Source organism: Phaenicophaeus curvirostris, chromosome 12 (genome assembly GCF_032191515.1).
Source record: "Phaenicophaeus curvirostris isolate KB17595 chromosome 12, BPBGC_Pcur_1.0, whole genome shotgun sequence".
Lineage (NCBI taxonomy): Eukaryota > Metazoa > Chordata > Aves > Cuculiformes > Cuculidae > Phaenicophaeus > Phaenicophaeus curvirostris.
The window spans coordinates 14,849,955-14,864,327 of record NC_091403.1 but is presented as its reverse complement, the minus strand read 5'-3'; the positions used below and the strand labels follow the sequence as shown (position 1 = coordinate 14,864,327).

Genomic DNA, 14,373 nt, shown 5'->3' with positions numbered 1-14,373 from the left:
GTCTGGAATTCCAGAAGCTGAACTACTTGGGCTCTTATATGGGAGGAATTATATCCTTTGCATTTTAGTACAAGTTTTCTTTACTCCAGGGGCCTTTAGCTGAGTCTTGAACAGGACAGTGTCAGAAAGTATATACTTGTCTTTATTTTTCTTGACCTTTATATGCAAGTAATTTTTATAGTTCCATTAACTTGTAAGATCATTTGCAAACCACTGTACAAAGTGTATTATGAAGAATGCCTTGGGGACCATTGTATCCTATTATGTTGAATGTTAATAGAATGAAAAATTAATTTAAACTCTGAAGATTAGAGCAAGGCAAGAATTGCCTTTTATAGAGGAAATTCAAATTTTATTTGCTATGGTAAAACTTCAGAGTGGTACCAAAATGTGACCCGCGTATGGACCTGTGTAGGCCTGGTTTGAATTAGACAGCACAGGAATCCATTTCTTTGCCTCCTTGAATAAAATAAAAGCTTGCTCTTTTCAAAAAGGGGCATTTATGTGATCCCCACTTAGGGGATTAGTGCTGTGTAATTTCACAGCTTTAAATGCTTATGTGCTAGTGAGCTCAGAGCTGCTTGTTTAGCAAGGTGATTGACCAGAGATGAGAGAAACTGTAGTTCCGAGGATGTCTTTACCTTACCTGACTCTTTAATTGCTCGTTAAACTTTGTCATCTTCAGCTATGCAGGACTTCAAAACACCTAAACCCAGAGATGCGCTTCTCTATAGTACGTTTTTGTATTTTGCGTGTTACTGCTTGCTTTAGCATGAGGAATGCTCTCTTGATTCTGGTTGTGAGTCTCGCATAGCACTGTTCTGAGGGACTGAAGCGCTACTGCAGAAGTGAGCACTTCTGCCCATAGGCAAGTGGTTAAGTAAATTTTATTGTCTTGATTAGTTATTGTTTCACGTTTGTGTTAACGTAGTTAAGGTGTGATATGTTTGTGTGGCTAAATCCACTAAATTCAGACCTATAATGAGCAGTGATTTTGTTATTTGGAAGAGAAGCTCACTATCAGCCTTGTTGCTCCCAAGTTATGCTTTGACCTGGAAACCTGACCTAATTAAAAGGATAAAAAGTTGTATGCTTTATGCATAAGAATGATTTGTAAATGTCAGTGCAGGGAACAGAAAAATCTTTGGGTTTGTGTCCTCACCCATTTTAAAACTAGCGTACAAGAGAGACGTCAATGAGAATTGCGTTCCTAGATAAAGCTACACGGGGCAGAGTTCTTGAAGTATCCCTATCCCACTGTATTGTACATCTTCTAGTATGCTCTACTTTTCATAGCAGATTATAAGTTTGTGGCTGTTCTGTATGTGGACTTCTTGCCATGGATAACCAGCCATGTTTAAAGGCTTGCATGAGGGCATGTATTCCGTTAGTGGAAAATTCTGGTTTTTCTATCTTGAATTAAAGTTACAGCTGTAGGCTGGGATGCTTTGCTGTCTTCAGAAACCCTAACTCAAGTGAAATAATTGCACGAAAGATTAGGACAATTAGCGACTAGAGAATTAGCTATCAATATTTCATGGACCCTGCAATACTGTCTAAACACAGGATATGAAATAAGAATAAATTGCACCTTTGACGTGCAGCAGGCCTAGAAGGGAAATGACTAATCTAGAAAGATCTTGCAGTTGTTATAACGAGACAACATTCTAATTGCTGGCTATGTGTGATTTGATGGATAAAGAGCAGGAAGATAGGTCCCGTAGAATTATTGAAAGTTCACTTGTGGTTTGATGTTGGATTTAAATATATTACGAATAGCTTAGTAGATTTAGTCTACAATGACCCCAAACCTGAATAGACAGCAAAATGTTTCTGTTGACCTTGATACTGGCCTGAGTGTAGATTCAAGATATGATCCAGTCTGGTAGTCCAAGCAGAATCAAATATAGCAGGAATCATTCAAATGTACAAGACTGATGGAAAACACTTGGCCCATGAGGTACCAGGGAACCGAAAGGGCATCTCCTACATTGGTCTAGTGCAACTTTCAGAAACGTCACTGGCTGATTTAAAATGAATTGGGTGGTTCAGCCTGGTTTTCCATTTGGCAATAGAAAGCTACTTCCCAAGTCAATTTAGACAGGAATTAATTAATCTTTGTCTTGGAATAAGTCTTTTGTAGTCATATATATGATATACTTTTATATTATATGTAAGTTAATATAGCGGTCTCATTGCTACTCTATCATATTTGTTAATAACTCATATATATTAGTCTAAATGGAAATCATGTTATGTATGTTATATTATACAACCATATAGTTTGCATCACTGACAGACAATGTCCTGAGTGGTAAAATGGTAGTAGTACTTACAAATAAGGTAGTAAGCAGTAAGGTTCAGTCTTTTAAGTACTTATACAGTATTTTCCACATTTGTTGGTATATGATGGGCATACCAGCATCCACTGGAAAGTGAGTCAGATGCCAAAGCAGTGGAGGAGAAGAAAAGACTTGAAACCATGAGCTGTTCCTACTTAGGGAGAAGGACCACATCCGTATCTCTTGTCAAGTGGCAAGTGAGACAGTAAACCCAACTGTTTTCTCATAGCTGGAACCTTGAGGATATTGAACATTCAATAATCCAACAGTAGACAAATAAGATACAGAGCACTGTAGCTATGGAAAACTTGATGACCTTGAAAAGACAAGGATGCACTTAGAGCTGCTGCAACATGTCATAAAGTTATTTCTTTTTCCTTGAGCTCTTTTTTCACAAATCTATCTTGGATCTTAATACACTTAAAACTCCATTTTCTTTTATGAACAGTAGCAACTTGAGTGCAACAGAAGCAGCTGATATTCTGTAATATAATAATGTCAGTTTGGTAAAATCTCATTCTGAAGCAAAACTGCTGCCCAAAGTAATTTCTGCCATTAGAGTTTTGCATTACAAAGAGCTGAAGTGACACATGACTTTATCATTGTCAAGAGGTTTTTATTTTGGTCACTTAGTATTAATTAAATCTTGCAAGTAATTCTTTTGTGTGTGTTTGCTTTGTTTAATATTTTTTGACAAAATATTGCTTTGTAAAGCATAGTTCAGTATACGATTACCAACCACTTACTATGTTTCCAATGCTGTGTTCTTTATTCTTACCAGCACTCTGCACAGAGGAGTGTGTGCATGGAAGGTGTGTCTCTCCTGACACATGTCACTGCGAACCGGGATGGGGAGGTACTGACTGCTCTAGTGGTGAGTAAAGAGTACCAAAAAGTGATAAAGAAATGTGCTGCTTTCAGGAAAAAAAAAAAGGCCTTGAATAGAATAGTGGCAGAAATTGGATGCTTTAAGTGAAAAAATGAAGGTTGTCGGTTGGTTATTTTGCAACAATTAATATGTTAATATTAATATAATATATTAATATAATATTAATGTTAATACCTTTTCCTGTGCTAATGACTTTTACCTTTTTTGCTTGCTTTTACAAAGAAATGTTAGTGCAGTGGAGGATTCTTTTAATGCTTTCAGTCCTGTTCCCGGGATACTGGTATAAATAATAGAGCTCTATCATGAAACTTTTCTCTCTTGAATCTGTACTACAAAACATGCTTTGTGGAGTACTTTGGGAAGCAGGCTTTCTAGACAGGATCATTGTCCTGTTGAAGCCAGTGGGAGTTCTGCCTTTGACTCTGCATGTGGCCCAGGTTCTGCCTCTGACTTGAAATCCACACTCTAACAGAAGCTGGGATATGGTAGAGGTGGGAGTTCTGCACCTTTTACTGGGGAATGAATTCACACTTGAGGTTTTGAATTCTTTCTTCTGAAGAAGCTGTGTATGTCAAACTCTCTTAATTGGTAATGATAAGTTTAAGTCTATGTGATTAGTTCATGCTGGAATGAAACAGCCAGCGTTCTTCCCAGACCAGACATCAGCGCTGTTCTGTAACACTGGCCCAATACATTATTGACATAACAGAAACCAGCTTGTTAGATGCACTCTATTAGCGCACCAGGCAAGTAAATAAAACTGCATCAAGAAAGATGCTGTGAGTCATTTACTAAATGAACATTTCATTTTGCTTTTACTTCCTCCCTTTCTCCCAAATTGATTGGGATCTTTAAAAAGAGGCATCATTACCAGGCGCAAAGATAACAGAGAAGGGATCTATAAAGGAAGGCATTAGAAGAGAATAAAAGTTAAATGTGACTGGGGATGAATGCCTCCAGAGGATGAAGTCAGTGGGGCAGACTCTTCTCTGGCCAAGTCACTGGTGTTCTGTCTGCAGCTTTGCTGATGTCTCTCTCCTCAATAACAGCAGAAAAGGCTGTAGGGAAAGAGCAGGGAGGAGGGACCAGAAAGATAGGCCCTGCTTTGGGGTTTGAAACAGCCTTTCAGAATTAACTGACATGTAGACAAGGGAAAAATGGGGCAGCATAACATAATGAGTATCTATCTATAACAATACTCTTACAGAGAAAAATAGCATATTCAATTGTAAAATATTGGATAAAATCTCATTAACTCATTTTGTCTTTAGTAATAGGTAAGTTTAACCTTAGCACCAGTGAGTGTTTAGATGCAGTCATGGGCACTTAGAGAAGTTAAAAATAGTAATAATTAAAAAACAATGTGCCAGCATGGACATACGCAGATAGATCTGTGCATTTATACACACATGCATACACAGAGTAACAAGCACTTGATTCTTCGTAAAATGGAGAGGATAAGATGTTAGAGTGCAGAACAGTCTCCTGAACTAAAACTACCCAGTGACTCTTATTAAATTGCAGTAATCTTGCAAGTGAAGATAAAAAGAAAAAGAAGGTTTTTCCTATATTGAATATTTAGCTTTTTAAAGTAATTAGGAGTATTAAAGCACTGACAATGATTGAGGTAGAAACATTATTCATAACTTTTATTTCCGCACTGGGCAGCAATCCAGTATATTTCATTTATGAGGTTTCAGTGGTGGAAAGAGAAGCGTTAGCCAATTCCTAAATTAAATATGCCATGTTAACTTTTATAAATGATAGCCCAGGATTAGCTTCAAATTTTAAGCTTTCATTTTATTAATATAATCAGTGTGTTTGGTGGACTGCGGTGCCCGTTGTCTTTCATTCCATTTGTTATAAGCTGGACAACATGAATTCTTGTCCCAAGGCCTGATCTGACAAGCACTGTCCAGTGTAATGCTTGTACATGTGAATGGCCTTGTAGAGGGTAGCTTTTACTGCAGCTGAGAGAGCTGCTCACCTTGACACTAGAAATTTGTATGACTAGCTTCTTTATTGTTAGGAGGCTTTGTTTAAATTAAAAGGTACAGAGCAGATATCAGCTGAATACAGTACAGTTGTTTCTCTGAGTATTGCCAAGGGAGAATAGAGAAGCTGGGAGCCTTTGCTTGTCTTGAGGTTGACCAAGATTTCCAGGTATATTGATGCTCCATGTACTGAGTCAGGTTTCACTGTTATCCAGTAATAACATGGAAAACATTTTTCACTTCTAATAGAATAATGTATTACCTATGCCCACTTTCTTCCTATTACTTTATTAATATTAGTAGCTGCTATGAAGGTGACACGTTTGCAATGACAAATACTGTTTGTTGGATGGCTCTGAATGTACCACCCCTGCAGAGCTGTGCTCTGGATAAACTGAAGCTGGTGGCTGGATGCGTGCTACCCTGCTCCCCACGGGGCTGTAGAACTTCCCTGTGTGGTCCTCACTATCAGTGGGTTTATTAAGTCACAGGCATATTGCTTTTAATGTTGGCTCTTTGAAACTGTTTGACTGGGAAAGGGATTGCTTGCCAAAAAACTCCCCTTAAATTTGAAAATCTCGCAGGAGTTGTTTCCTGAACGATCTCTCCTGAAAACAATGTTGAGAAGTGGAGCCTACCTGATTCTGGGGCTGTCTGTTCTTTACTTGGCAAAGACCAAGGGACGCTCTTTTTGAGATGCTGTTTCCACACAAGGCAGATGAGAACATTGTGACTTTCTAAAAGTTATGTATAACTTCCATTTGGTTTAATGGGAGAAATTCAACTGTAAGCAGAGCTCCAGCACAAGGTCCAAGTGTCACTTCAAAATCAGAAGTTAGTTCCAAATGTTTTTCTTTTCTGATGTGCTGCAAAGACTGCCTGTGGCCTGAGAGGGGATGTGAAACCTGACACTGAGCAAAGACTTCCTACAGGGAGGCACGGTTTTAGTGTTAAATGCAGTTTCCTGGTGTTACCATTCTCCCTTGACTAGAATACACTCGGCTGAACACATTGAATCGTTACAGCTACGGCCTGTAGTCATCCAAGCACTGTCATCATCATCTGAGACTTTGTTTCATGCTTTTCTAAAACTCAGTGATCACCAAACTTGCGGTTTGGTGCAACTTCCCTGGGACTAATTGTGGTAAATGGTAGAGTTCATCTGTTGTCAAGGTGAAAATAACTTCAGATAAATTGCTAAGCAATTATAAAAAAACCCTTTACCATATTCAGCTCCGCATGCCTCTATACCTGTGTTGTACTGCATGCTGCTGTACATCTGTCTGTGCCTGCAGGCCTAGCCTTGATTTCATGCCATTAAGCTTCAATATATTAAGGCTTGATTACCATAACAATAAAAACAGAAGTAATGAGGTATTAAGTAAAGAAGCTCTTGAATAAAATGTTTTCATGGTTTTAATGATGCCAAAAATTAAAAGGAAAATTCTTCAAAAAAACCCCATACCTTTTCCCTTCCCTTTTAACTTGTTTTATTCGAACCATGCCTACTTTGTCCATTTAATCTACACTGTTGGTTTTTTGAAATACAAAGGGAAAATGCACATGCTCTGTGTGAACTTACGTGCTCACCTGTCCAATTATTTCAAAGCAATTAACTTCAAACAGTACGATGTACTGGCTCCAAGTTCTGGTAGGAATATAATTGACTGTTGGTGGTTACCTGCCCTCTTCTGGGTCTTGAGAACAGCCATCTGTATTTGCAAGCTGTTAGGCCTCAATCCAGCAAAGCACTTAAGCGTATCCTTAGCCTGATACACGAGCAGGTCTTGTCATCTGCTTGGAATTACACAGGTGTTTCAGGATGGTGCTGAGTCAGTTCTGGAGAAACAGCTAAAATTACCTCAGTGAAATCTGAACAAGCATCTTACTGAATGCATCAGGTTTATAAGGAATAAGGCGGTCTTTCCTTCAGAACACTGAAAATCATCAGGCAATATTATTGAAGGCCGTTTTTACTGCCATGAGTGTTTTTCATTGCTGGGAAGTTCACAGAAATCTTCCTGCATAGAGGAATTCACAAATCCCTGCATAGAGGGATTCACAAAACAGTGGTCAACAGGTAGGAAAAAGAAAGTTCAGGGCAAGAGCCCTGAGTTAAAAGGAAGAACCTTCCAAAACTGTATGCTTGAGATACAGTTTGAGAAATTTCAAATAAACACAGAGATTGTAATGAAAATGTTTGCTTTGCCAATGGTTTTGGGTGGAAATATAGTACTTGCCTAAAGTGCAGTTAAAGAGATGTTGTCATAATAATGCCAGATGATCTTTCTTCATGCTCTGTCACCTGGAGGAGAGAGATTATAATGTTGCTGTCTGGCATAGGCTGATTAGAATGTACATGTATGGATAACATAGGTTTTTTTGGAAAGGATGTTTTGTACAAATTGTCATTAAGAGCAAGAACCTATTTCATCTTTCTCTCTGTCAAAAATAGCTAAGGTCGTAACAACAGGCGGCAAATACAACATCACAGTGAGATCACATTTAAGGGTATAGCTCTGGAGCAGCTGGAGTGCTTCAGTTTGGAGCGCTGTGATGAATGAGAACAGCAGACACTTTGCTGAATCCGAAGGGGGTTGCATGACAAGCTATGGGAAGCAGCAGTAGAAATATAGTCTGTGCTGGCTTTCAGGCTTGATTTTGGTTTCTGTGTACTAAAAATGGTTTGAACTGTTTTTGAAGAAGTAATGAAGTTCAAAAGAAAGATTTCTGGTTTATGAATACAGGCTCAAACAAAATTCAGCCTAATGTCAGGGACCAACCAGCCAGAATCATTAGTTAATTTTTTGTCCTTAGGTTTTTAGGATAGAATTGACTGGGAAAGCACTGTGGTCCACCAAAGAGGTGCAACTGAGCAAGATCTCAGCTGCTCTAAACTGTTTGGGGGCCACTGCTTGGATCCAAGGCCTGTCCCTGAAGGACATCTGCCCACGTTTCCTGAATGGGAATTTGTCTGCGCCATTGGTTTTATCTAAGTGCCAGGTGAAGTGACAGAGCCAGGTACAATGTTTCTGTTCCCACCAAAGCCCGTGTATTTCATTTGTCACTCCAGTAGTTGAGTTTAAATGCAGTTTCTTAAGATCTGTTAAAGTTGTGAAACTTCAGGTGGGATCCAGACTTAATTATTGCTTTAGCTGGAACAGAATTTCATATCCATACCATGTGGACTTTAATACGCTTTTCATTTAAGCCAAGCTCAAATTGCAGCTTAATTTTGATGTGATTTGCAGACTCAGTGACAACGACATCATGCAAAGAGATACACATGTGTAAAAACAAGTTCCAGTGAGGCTCATACATGGATATTTCTGTAGCAGTTACAGAGTAGAATTGAATTCTGTCTCTTTCAGTTCTAACAATTTGATTTTCCTCAAACTTAAAAAATATTCAACTCCCTCCAACCACTGCTGAACGGGTGTAATCGGGTAAACAGCTCGTGTTTAATTTTTGCCTCTGCTGGATTTTGGGCCCACGCTCTTGGGCGTGTGTATCCAGGTTGCCTGTGTTAAGCAGTCTCTGTAGAGCGTTTCTTCACGGGCCCAGCCTACGCAGGACAGCCTGTAACCAGGGAATAAAAATGTAAACACAAGCTGCTGTTCAGTGTGGTTAGTAGCACAGCAGCATGTCCTGTATATATTTTTACACAGATAATTTGGCTGCATTAAACTGGGCTAATCCATCACTCCTCATTCAGTGGGAATATTTTGTCTCTTGCTGAAACTTCTTATATCTATTCAGTTGTTTGTGATGGTTTCTTCTCACTCTGTTAGAGATAAGATGGTATTCTCTAAGCTTCCATGAGTTAACTGTTCTGGAGGTGCTGCGAGCTTGCTGCAAGATATAATAGTCATGTTAGCCTTGGTTTTTCCCACAGTAACATGGCTGAGTAGAAACTAACAGCTGAGTCTGGAAAAGGAAATTGAGATCCAAGATTTACTTTGGGAAGAAATTGCTTTCTGCACATACACATATGTGATTCACTGGTGATGAATAGATCAGTTGTCAGTTGTCCTGAGTCTCAAACAAAAGTGAGTCAAAAATAAAAATTCACCCCCCTGTATCCTTTTACTCTCCACCTTCATCTTCCCTGTCAGTGTCAGAAAGGGCTTCCTTCGTTATATCGGCTGGTTGTGTCCGAAGTCAAGGCAGTGGCAGATCACTTCCCTCAGCAGTCCCAGCCTTTCTTTGGCACTGCCTCTTTTTGATGGTTTTGAAGTCACTTGAGCTGACCTGACTCTGTCTGCTCTGGTCCCTGGAGTTCTGTCTTCCAGTGCCTGCTATTGCTCTTAAGGTTTCATCTAGCAATGTGGTTCAGGCATATGAATAGTCCTTTTAAAGTCAATAATGAACAACCTATGATGTTATTTTAGGTAAATGCTTAAGTCATGGTCTGAATGCGGGCTTAAGAGGTGAAGGTGGGAAAGTCAGGTTGCTGAGGATCTCATTTAGAGACCAAGTGTTATTGTGTACTGTTCAGGCTAAGCAATGCAGGTACTTACTTCAGTGAACTGAACCCACTGTCAGCTTCACCAGTAGCAAGAAAGTAGAGGTTTAAGGTGTTCGTAACTGAGAGCACAGAGTAGCCTGCCCTTCTAAAGCAGAGCACCTCTGAGCTGCGAGCACACCCGCACATCTGCAAGTGAACTTTATACTGTAGCTGTTCTCTTCTCTGGGGAATGGCCTGACAGTTAACTATGACTTTACAGCTTAAGGATCATTTTCAATAAATGAAACCATGATAACTAGTACTGAACAGGCTAAATACATTCCCACACAGGTTTTATGTGATTATACGAGAGGGAATTTGGCTCACATGCATCTTTCCTTGGCTGCCAAACTGGTGAGAGTAGAGGAGACTTCACAGAAAGGCCGTGTATGTGTGACAAGTTGTTAGTTTTATTCATTTATCTGAGGTTTTTCTCACTTTAGACACGACAATGGCTATAAAAGAAACAACCTACTAAAACATCCTTTTAATGAAGTCAGTTGCTAATGCTAGGTTTCATTGCTGGAGCACCATACAGTAATGTAGCTTTAAAGGTGGGCTACACAAATGAACAGACTTTAGATCAATTTAAAAGTACCATTGGTATAATTTTATGGCCTGGTCACTAAAGAGCTGTCACTTGGAGGAAAGAGCGGAATTCCCTCACTCAAGGTATAGGAAAAAATCTCAGGTGTGGACACCCACTCAAAAGTATTCCTGGAGTTTTTGCTTGCTAACAAAGAGGAAAAAAGCTACAGTGCTTATGGGAGAGCTTCTGAAGTACTTGCCCTGTGCTAGGTATGGTGAGATATTTCATGGAGTGCTTGGAGACTGCAGAACTCAGCCCACTGTCCAAACTCACGTATCAGAAAATGCCCCAAGGAGCTGGTTCAGGCCCCTGAACCTAGAGAAACCTCAGACCTGCTCTGGCTGTAACTGTCTCCAAAGATGTGTGCCACAACTGGGAAAGCACTGCGGCCCTGTTCCCTGCTCTCAGTGCAGAGACAGAAAATTCATTCAAGTAGCATTGGTGAGAGTGCCCTGGCCATGGGAGGAGAGGGTGCAGGGAGAAAGCATGTAGGTACGCAGCTTTCTCTGATAGTGATCGTTCCTTTGTTTAGCTGTAAACTCCTGCATTTATGTACAACAACTTTAAAATACTTTATTTCAATAAATAGCAGCCAGGTGTATTTCAACTGTATTTCAGCCACTGTACTGAAGAGCTTTCTGAAAATCAAGCCTGTATCATTTGTGTCCTCTCCCTTCATGTGCCTCTCGCTGACTGGTGTTTAACATAGGCCTTAGCCCTCCTGATTTTTTCCCTGCACAATCTCACTTCCCTCTTGTAGTCCACCCAAGAGGCCTGTCCCTTCTTCCAAAGCTTATAGACATTTCTCTTCTTTTTGATATCACTCAAGATCTCCGTGCTCAACCAAGCTGGTTTCTTCCCGCGCTGGCTCTTTTTCCGGAACGTGGAGATGGCTTTCTCCTGAGCTGCTAGGATTTCCTTTTTGAAGAGCTCCCAGCCCTCATGGGCTCCCTTGCCCTTAAGTACTGTCTCCCATGAGACTTTGCCAACCAGCCTTCTGAAGAGTTCAAAGTCTGCCCTCTGGAAATTTAGTGCTACTGTCCTGCTAACCACCCTCTTCACTTCACCTAGAACTGAAAACCCTATCATCTCATGATCGCTTTGTCCTAGGCGTCCTCCTACTGCCACATCCCCCACAAGGCCTTCTCTGTTCACAAACAGCAGGTCCAGGAGGACACCTTCCCTTGTTGGTTCATTCACGAGCTGTGCAAGGAAGTTGTCTTCCATGCACTCCAGGAACCTCCTAGACTGCTTCCTTTCTGCTCTATTGTACTTCCAGCAGATATCAGGAAGATTGAAGTCTCCCACAAGAATGAGAGGCCTTGATTAACCCCAGCTGTTTATAGAAGAGCTCATTAGCTGCTTCTCCTTGGCTGGGTGGTCTGTAACAGATTCCCATCACAAAAACTACCTTCTTAGGGGCTCCTCTGATTTTAACCCACAGGCCCTCAATCTCCTCATCGCCACATTCCATCTCAATAGTGTCCAAGTCCTCCCTTACAAAGAGGGCTACCCTGCCTCCTCTCCTACCCTTTCTATCCCGCCTGAAGAGTTTGTACCCCACCATAGCTGTACTCCAGTTATATGAGTCGTCCCACCACGTTCCCATGATGGCAACGATGTCATAGCATCCTGTAAGGGTTTGGAAAGGACCATACGACCTGTACAGAGTTCAGTGATAGTCTTTAGATGTTTCCTCGAAGCTGCTGCGAGTGAAGTTTCTGCAAACGCTCCGAGTCGGTGTCCATGGGTTGCAAACGATGTCGGTGAGGGGGGGGAGTGGGGGGGTCTCAGGCCAGCTGAGAGGGAGCTCCAATTTCTGCTTGCTCCTGTCAGTTTTTTATAGCTCGTTCTGAATATCTGGGGTCCCAGTCGGCCCAACCTTATCAGTCCGAGTCGGCCCAATCTTACCAGTAGTGCCAGTGGTCTGAGAAACAATGGATTGCTGTGCAGCCCCCACCAGTGTGTATGAATCCAGACAATTCTAGGGTCGTAGATCAGGATATTCCCATCGCGAGGAACTCATAAATCTTATTAATAGTTTTGTTTTTGAGGACCACTTCTGAATCTTGTTTTGTTTCGCAGTGAGGAAGATTATCCGCACACCTCTGTTGATATGTGGGAGAGGGAGGTCTCATGGGCCAGTTTGATTATTCTGATAGGCAAAACGAGTGGCAGAGACATAACTGCCCATTCTCCCAGACTTATTTTTGCTGCACAGATGGGCTTTGAGATGGCCGTTGATATGAAGTGGCCACCAGACCTTCATCCGGTTCCGTTCCACATCGCTGACTCAGTAAAGCAGGAGCCCGCTTCAGCAGCTTCTGGGGGTGGGGGAAAGGATATGTCACATGTCTGCTGGGAAGAGGGTGTCTTGTCGGGGTGTGTGTGTTATGGCAGGTGTGTCCATCGGTCAGGATCCGTATCTACTAGGGATGTGTGTCCCATTAGTGGAGAACCGTATCTACTAGGGGGGTGTGTCCCTTGGGTGCACATGTCCCCAGCCAGCACATCTCCAGGGATGGAGATGCCCCGGACTGCATACTACTTTCCCCAGTCTGACCCCCCTCTCCATTTCCCCTTCCCAGCCTGTCTCTATGTCCCAGCCAATGTCCACATTCCCATCCCATCTCCATGTTCCCACTCCATCTCACATCCTCAGACAGTTCAGAGGATATGACAATATCCAAGTCCATGTACACGATCCAAGCTCATGTGCACATCTCTAGCCAAGCTCCCTTTCCACGGCCCACTTCAATGTCCTCAGACCATCTCCACATCCCCAGTCCATATCCCCATCCCCAGCCCTTCTCTACCTGCCAGGCCATCTTTACATCCAATGCCCATCTCTATTTCCTATCCAATTTCCACATCCCAAGCAAAGCCCCATTTCCCCAGCCAATCTCCACATGCCAGCCAATCTCCAAGTCATCACCACATCTCCACAGACCAACCCCATCTTGACATCCCCAGCCCACCTCCACGCTCCCAGCCCTCTCCATGTCCCAGCCCATCCCTGTACCCCAGTCATCCTCCATGGATCCCGGGCACTGCTGCCCCCTCTTAGGGAGCAGGGGGTGTCCTTGTTGCGTCCCCAGGGATTTTAGGCTGTGAAGGCACTCAGGGCTTGCCCTCAGCAGGTGAGCACATGCCACCAGCCAGCGATGTCCCGGCCACTGGGGACAAGGAGCTGGGCCATACTGTTTTCCATGGGAGCTGCCCACTGCAGCGCCCCAGGAGGGAGGGGTGCAGCAAGTCTAATTCATGCCTGATGTTGCCAGCCCTCCTTCAACATCTCCTCTGCACATAATGCGCAGGAAAGCATCTGGTGCACACATACATTTAAAGATAAAATCTCTCCCTGTCAGCTCCCAAATAGAAGAACCTCAAAGGTTTTTTTTATAAAGCAAATTCCTTATGCGCTTTCTGTTTCTGCATGTCAAAGAAGAAAAATCCATTTGGGCTCTTGCTCAGGCTGTTGCCTGGCTCTGGGTATTTGTGTCTCTTGCTTTGGGGCGGTGTCTTTTCATGAGGGCCACCAGACCTGCCTGGGAGAAGAGGGCAGGGAAGGCTGCAAAGTCTTGCTCAGATTTTAATCTAGGTGGTAGGGCCTTCCAGGGAAATAGCCCTGGGGTAGCTAGAGCTCTACACTGGGTCTGGCTTTTACAAGCTGATTGCCTCCAGTTTGTAAGTGTTTGGTCTGCCACGCTTCGAGCCAGGGCTGTCCTTCCATGGGGGATCCTGCTGCTGCCTTCTTGCAGCAAAGGGCCATGCAGGACAATTCTTGGTGTAGTTGGCGTAGTTGGTGCAACCGAACAGGGCTATGGATAAGAACAGGGCTGTCCTATTGGCTACCACACTGCTGGCTTGTGTTCAACTTGCCGTCAACCAGAACCCCCAGATTCCTTTCTGCAGGGCTGTTTTCCAGGTTCTCGATCCCCAGTCTGTACGGACATCCAGGGGTGCTGTGTCCCACGTGCAAACTACAGCACTTGCCCTTGTTAGTAAGGTAACAAGAAGGCTGAATTTTCCAAAGTACCTTCAGATATTTC

General features: G+C 42.4%; 1 protein-coding gene across 7 annotated transcripts in view; it reads left to right on the top strand.

Annotated features, from left to right (window-relative positions):
* The window catches only part of MEGF11 (multiple EGF like domains 11), a 221,703-nt gene that overhangs the window by 29,596 nt on the left and 177,734 nt on the right, over window positions 1-14,373 (top strand). For all 7 annotated transcript variants that reach the window (XM_069866561.1, XM_069866557.1, XM_069866560.1 and 4 more), the window contains exon 5: window positions 3,124-3,216. In XM_069866561.1, the coding sequence (XP_069722662.1) occupies window positions 3,124-3,216 (93 nt within the window). The remainder of the gene's footprint in view (window positions 1-3,123; window positions 3,217-14,373) is intronic.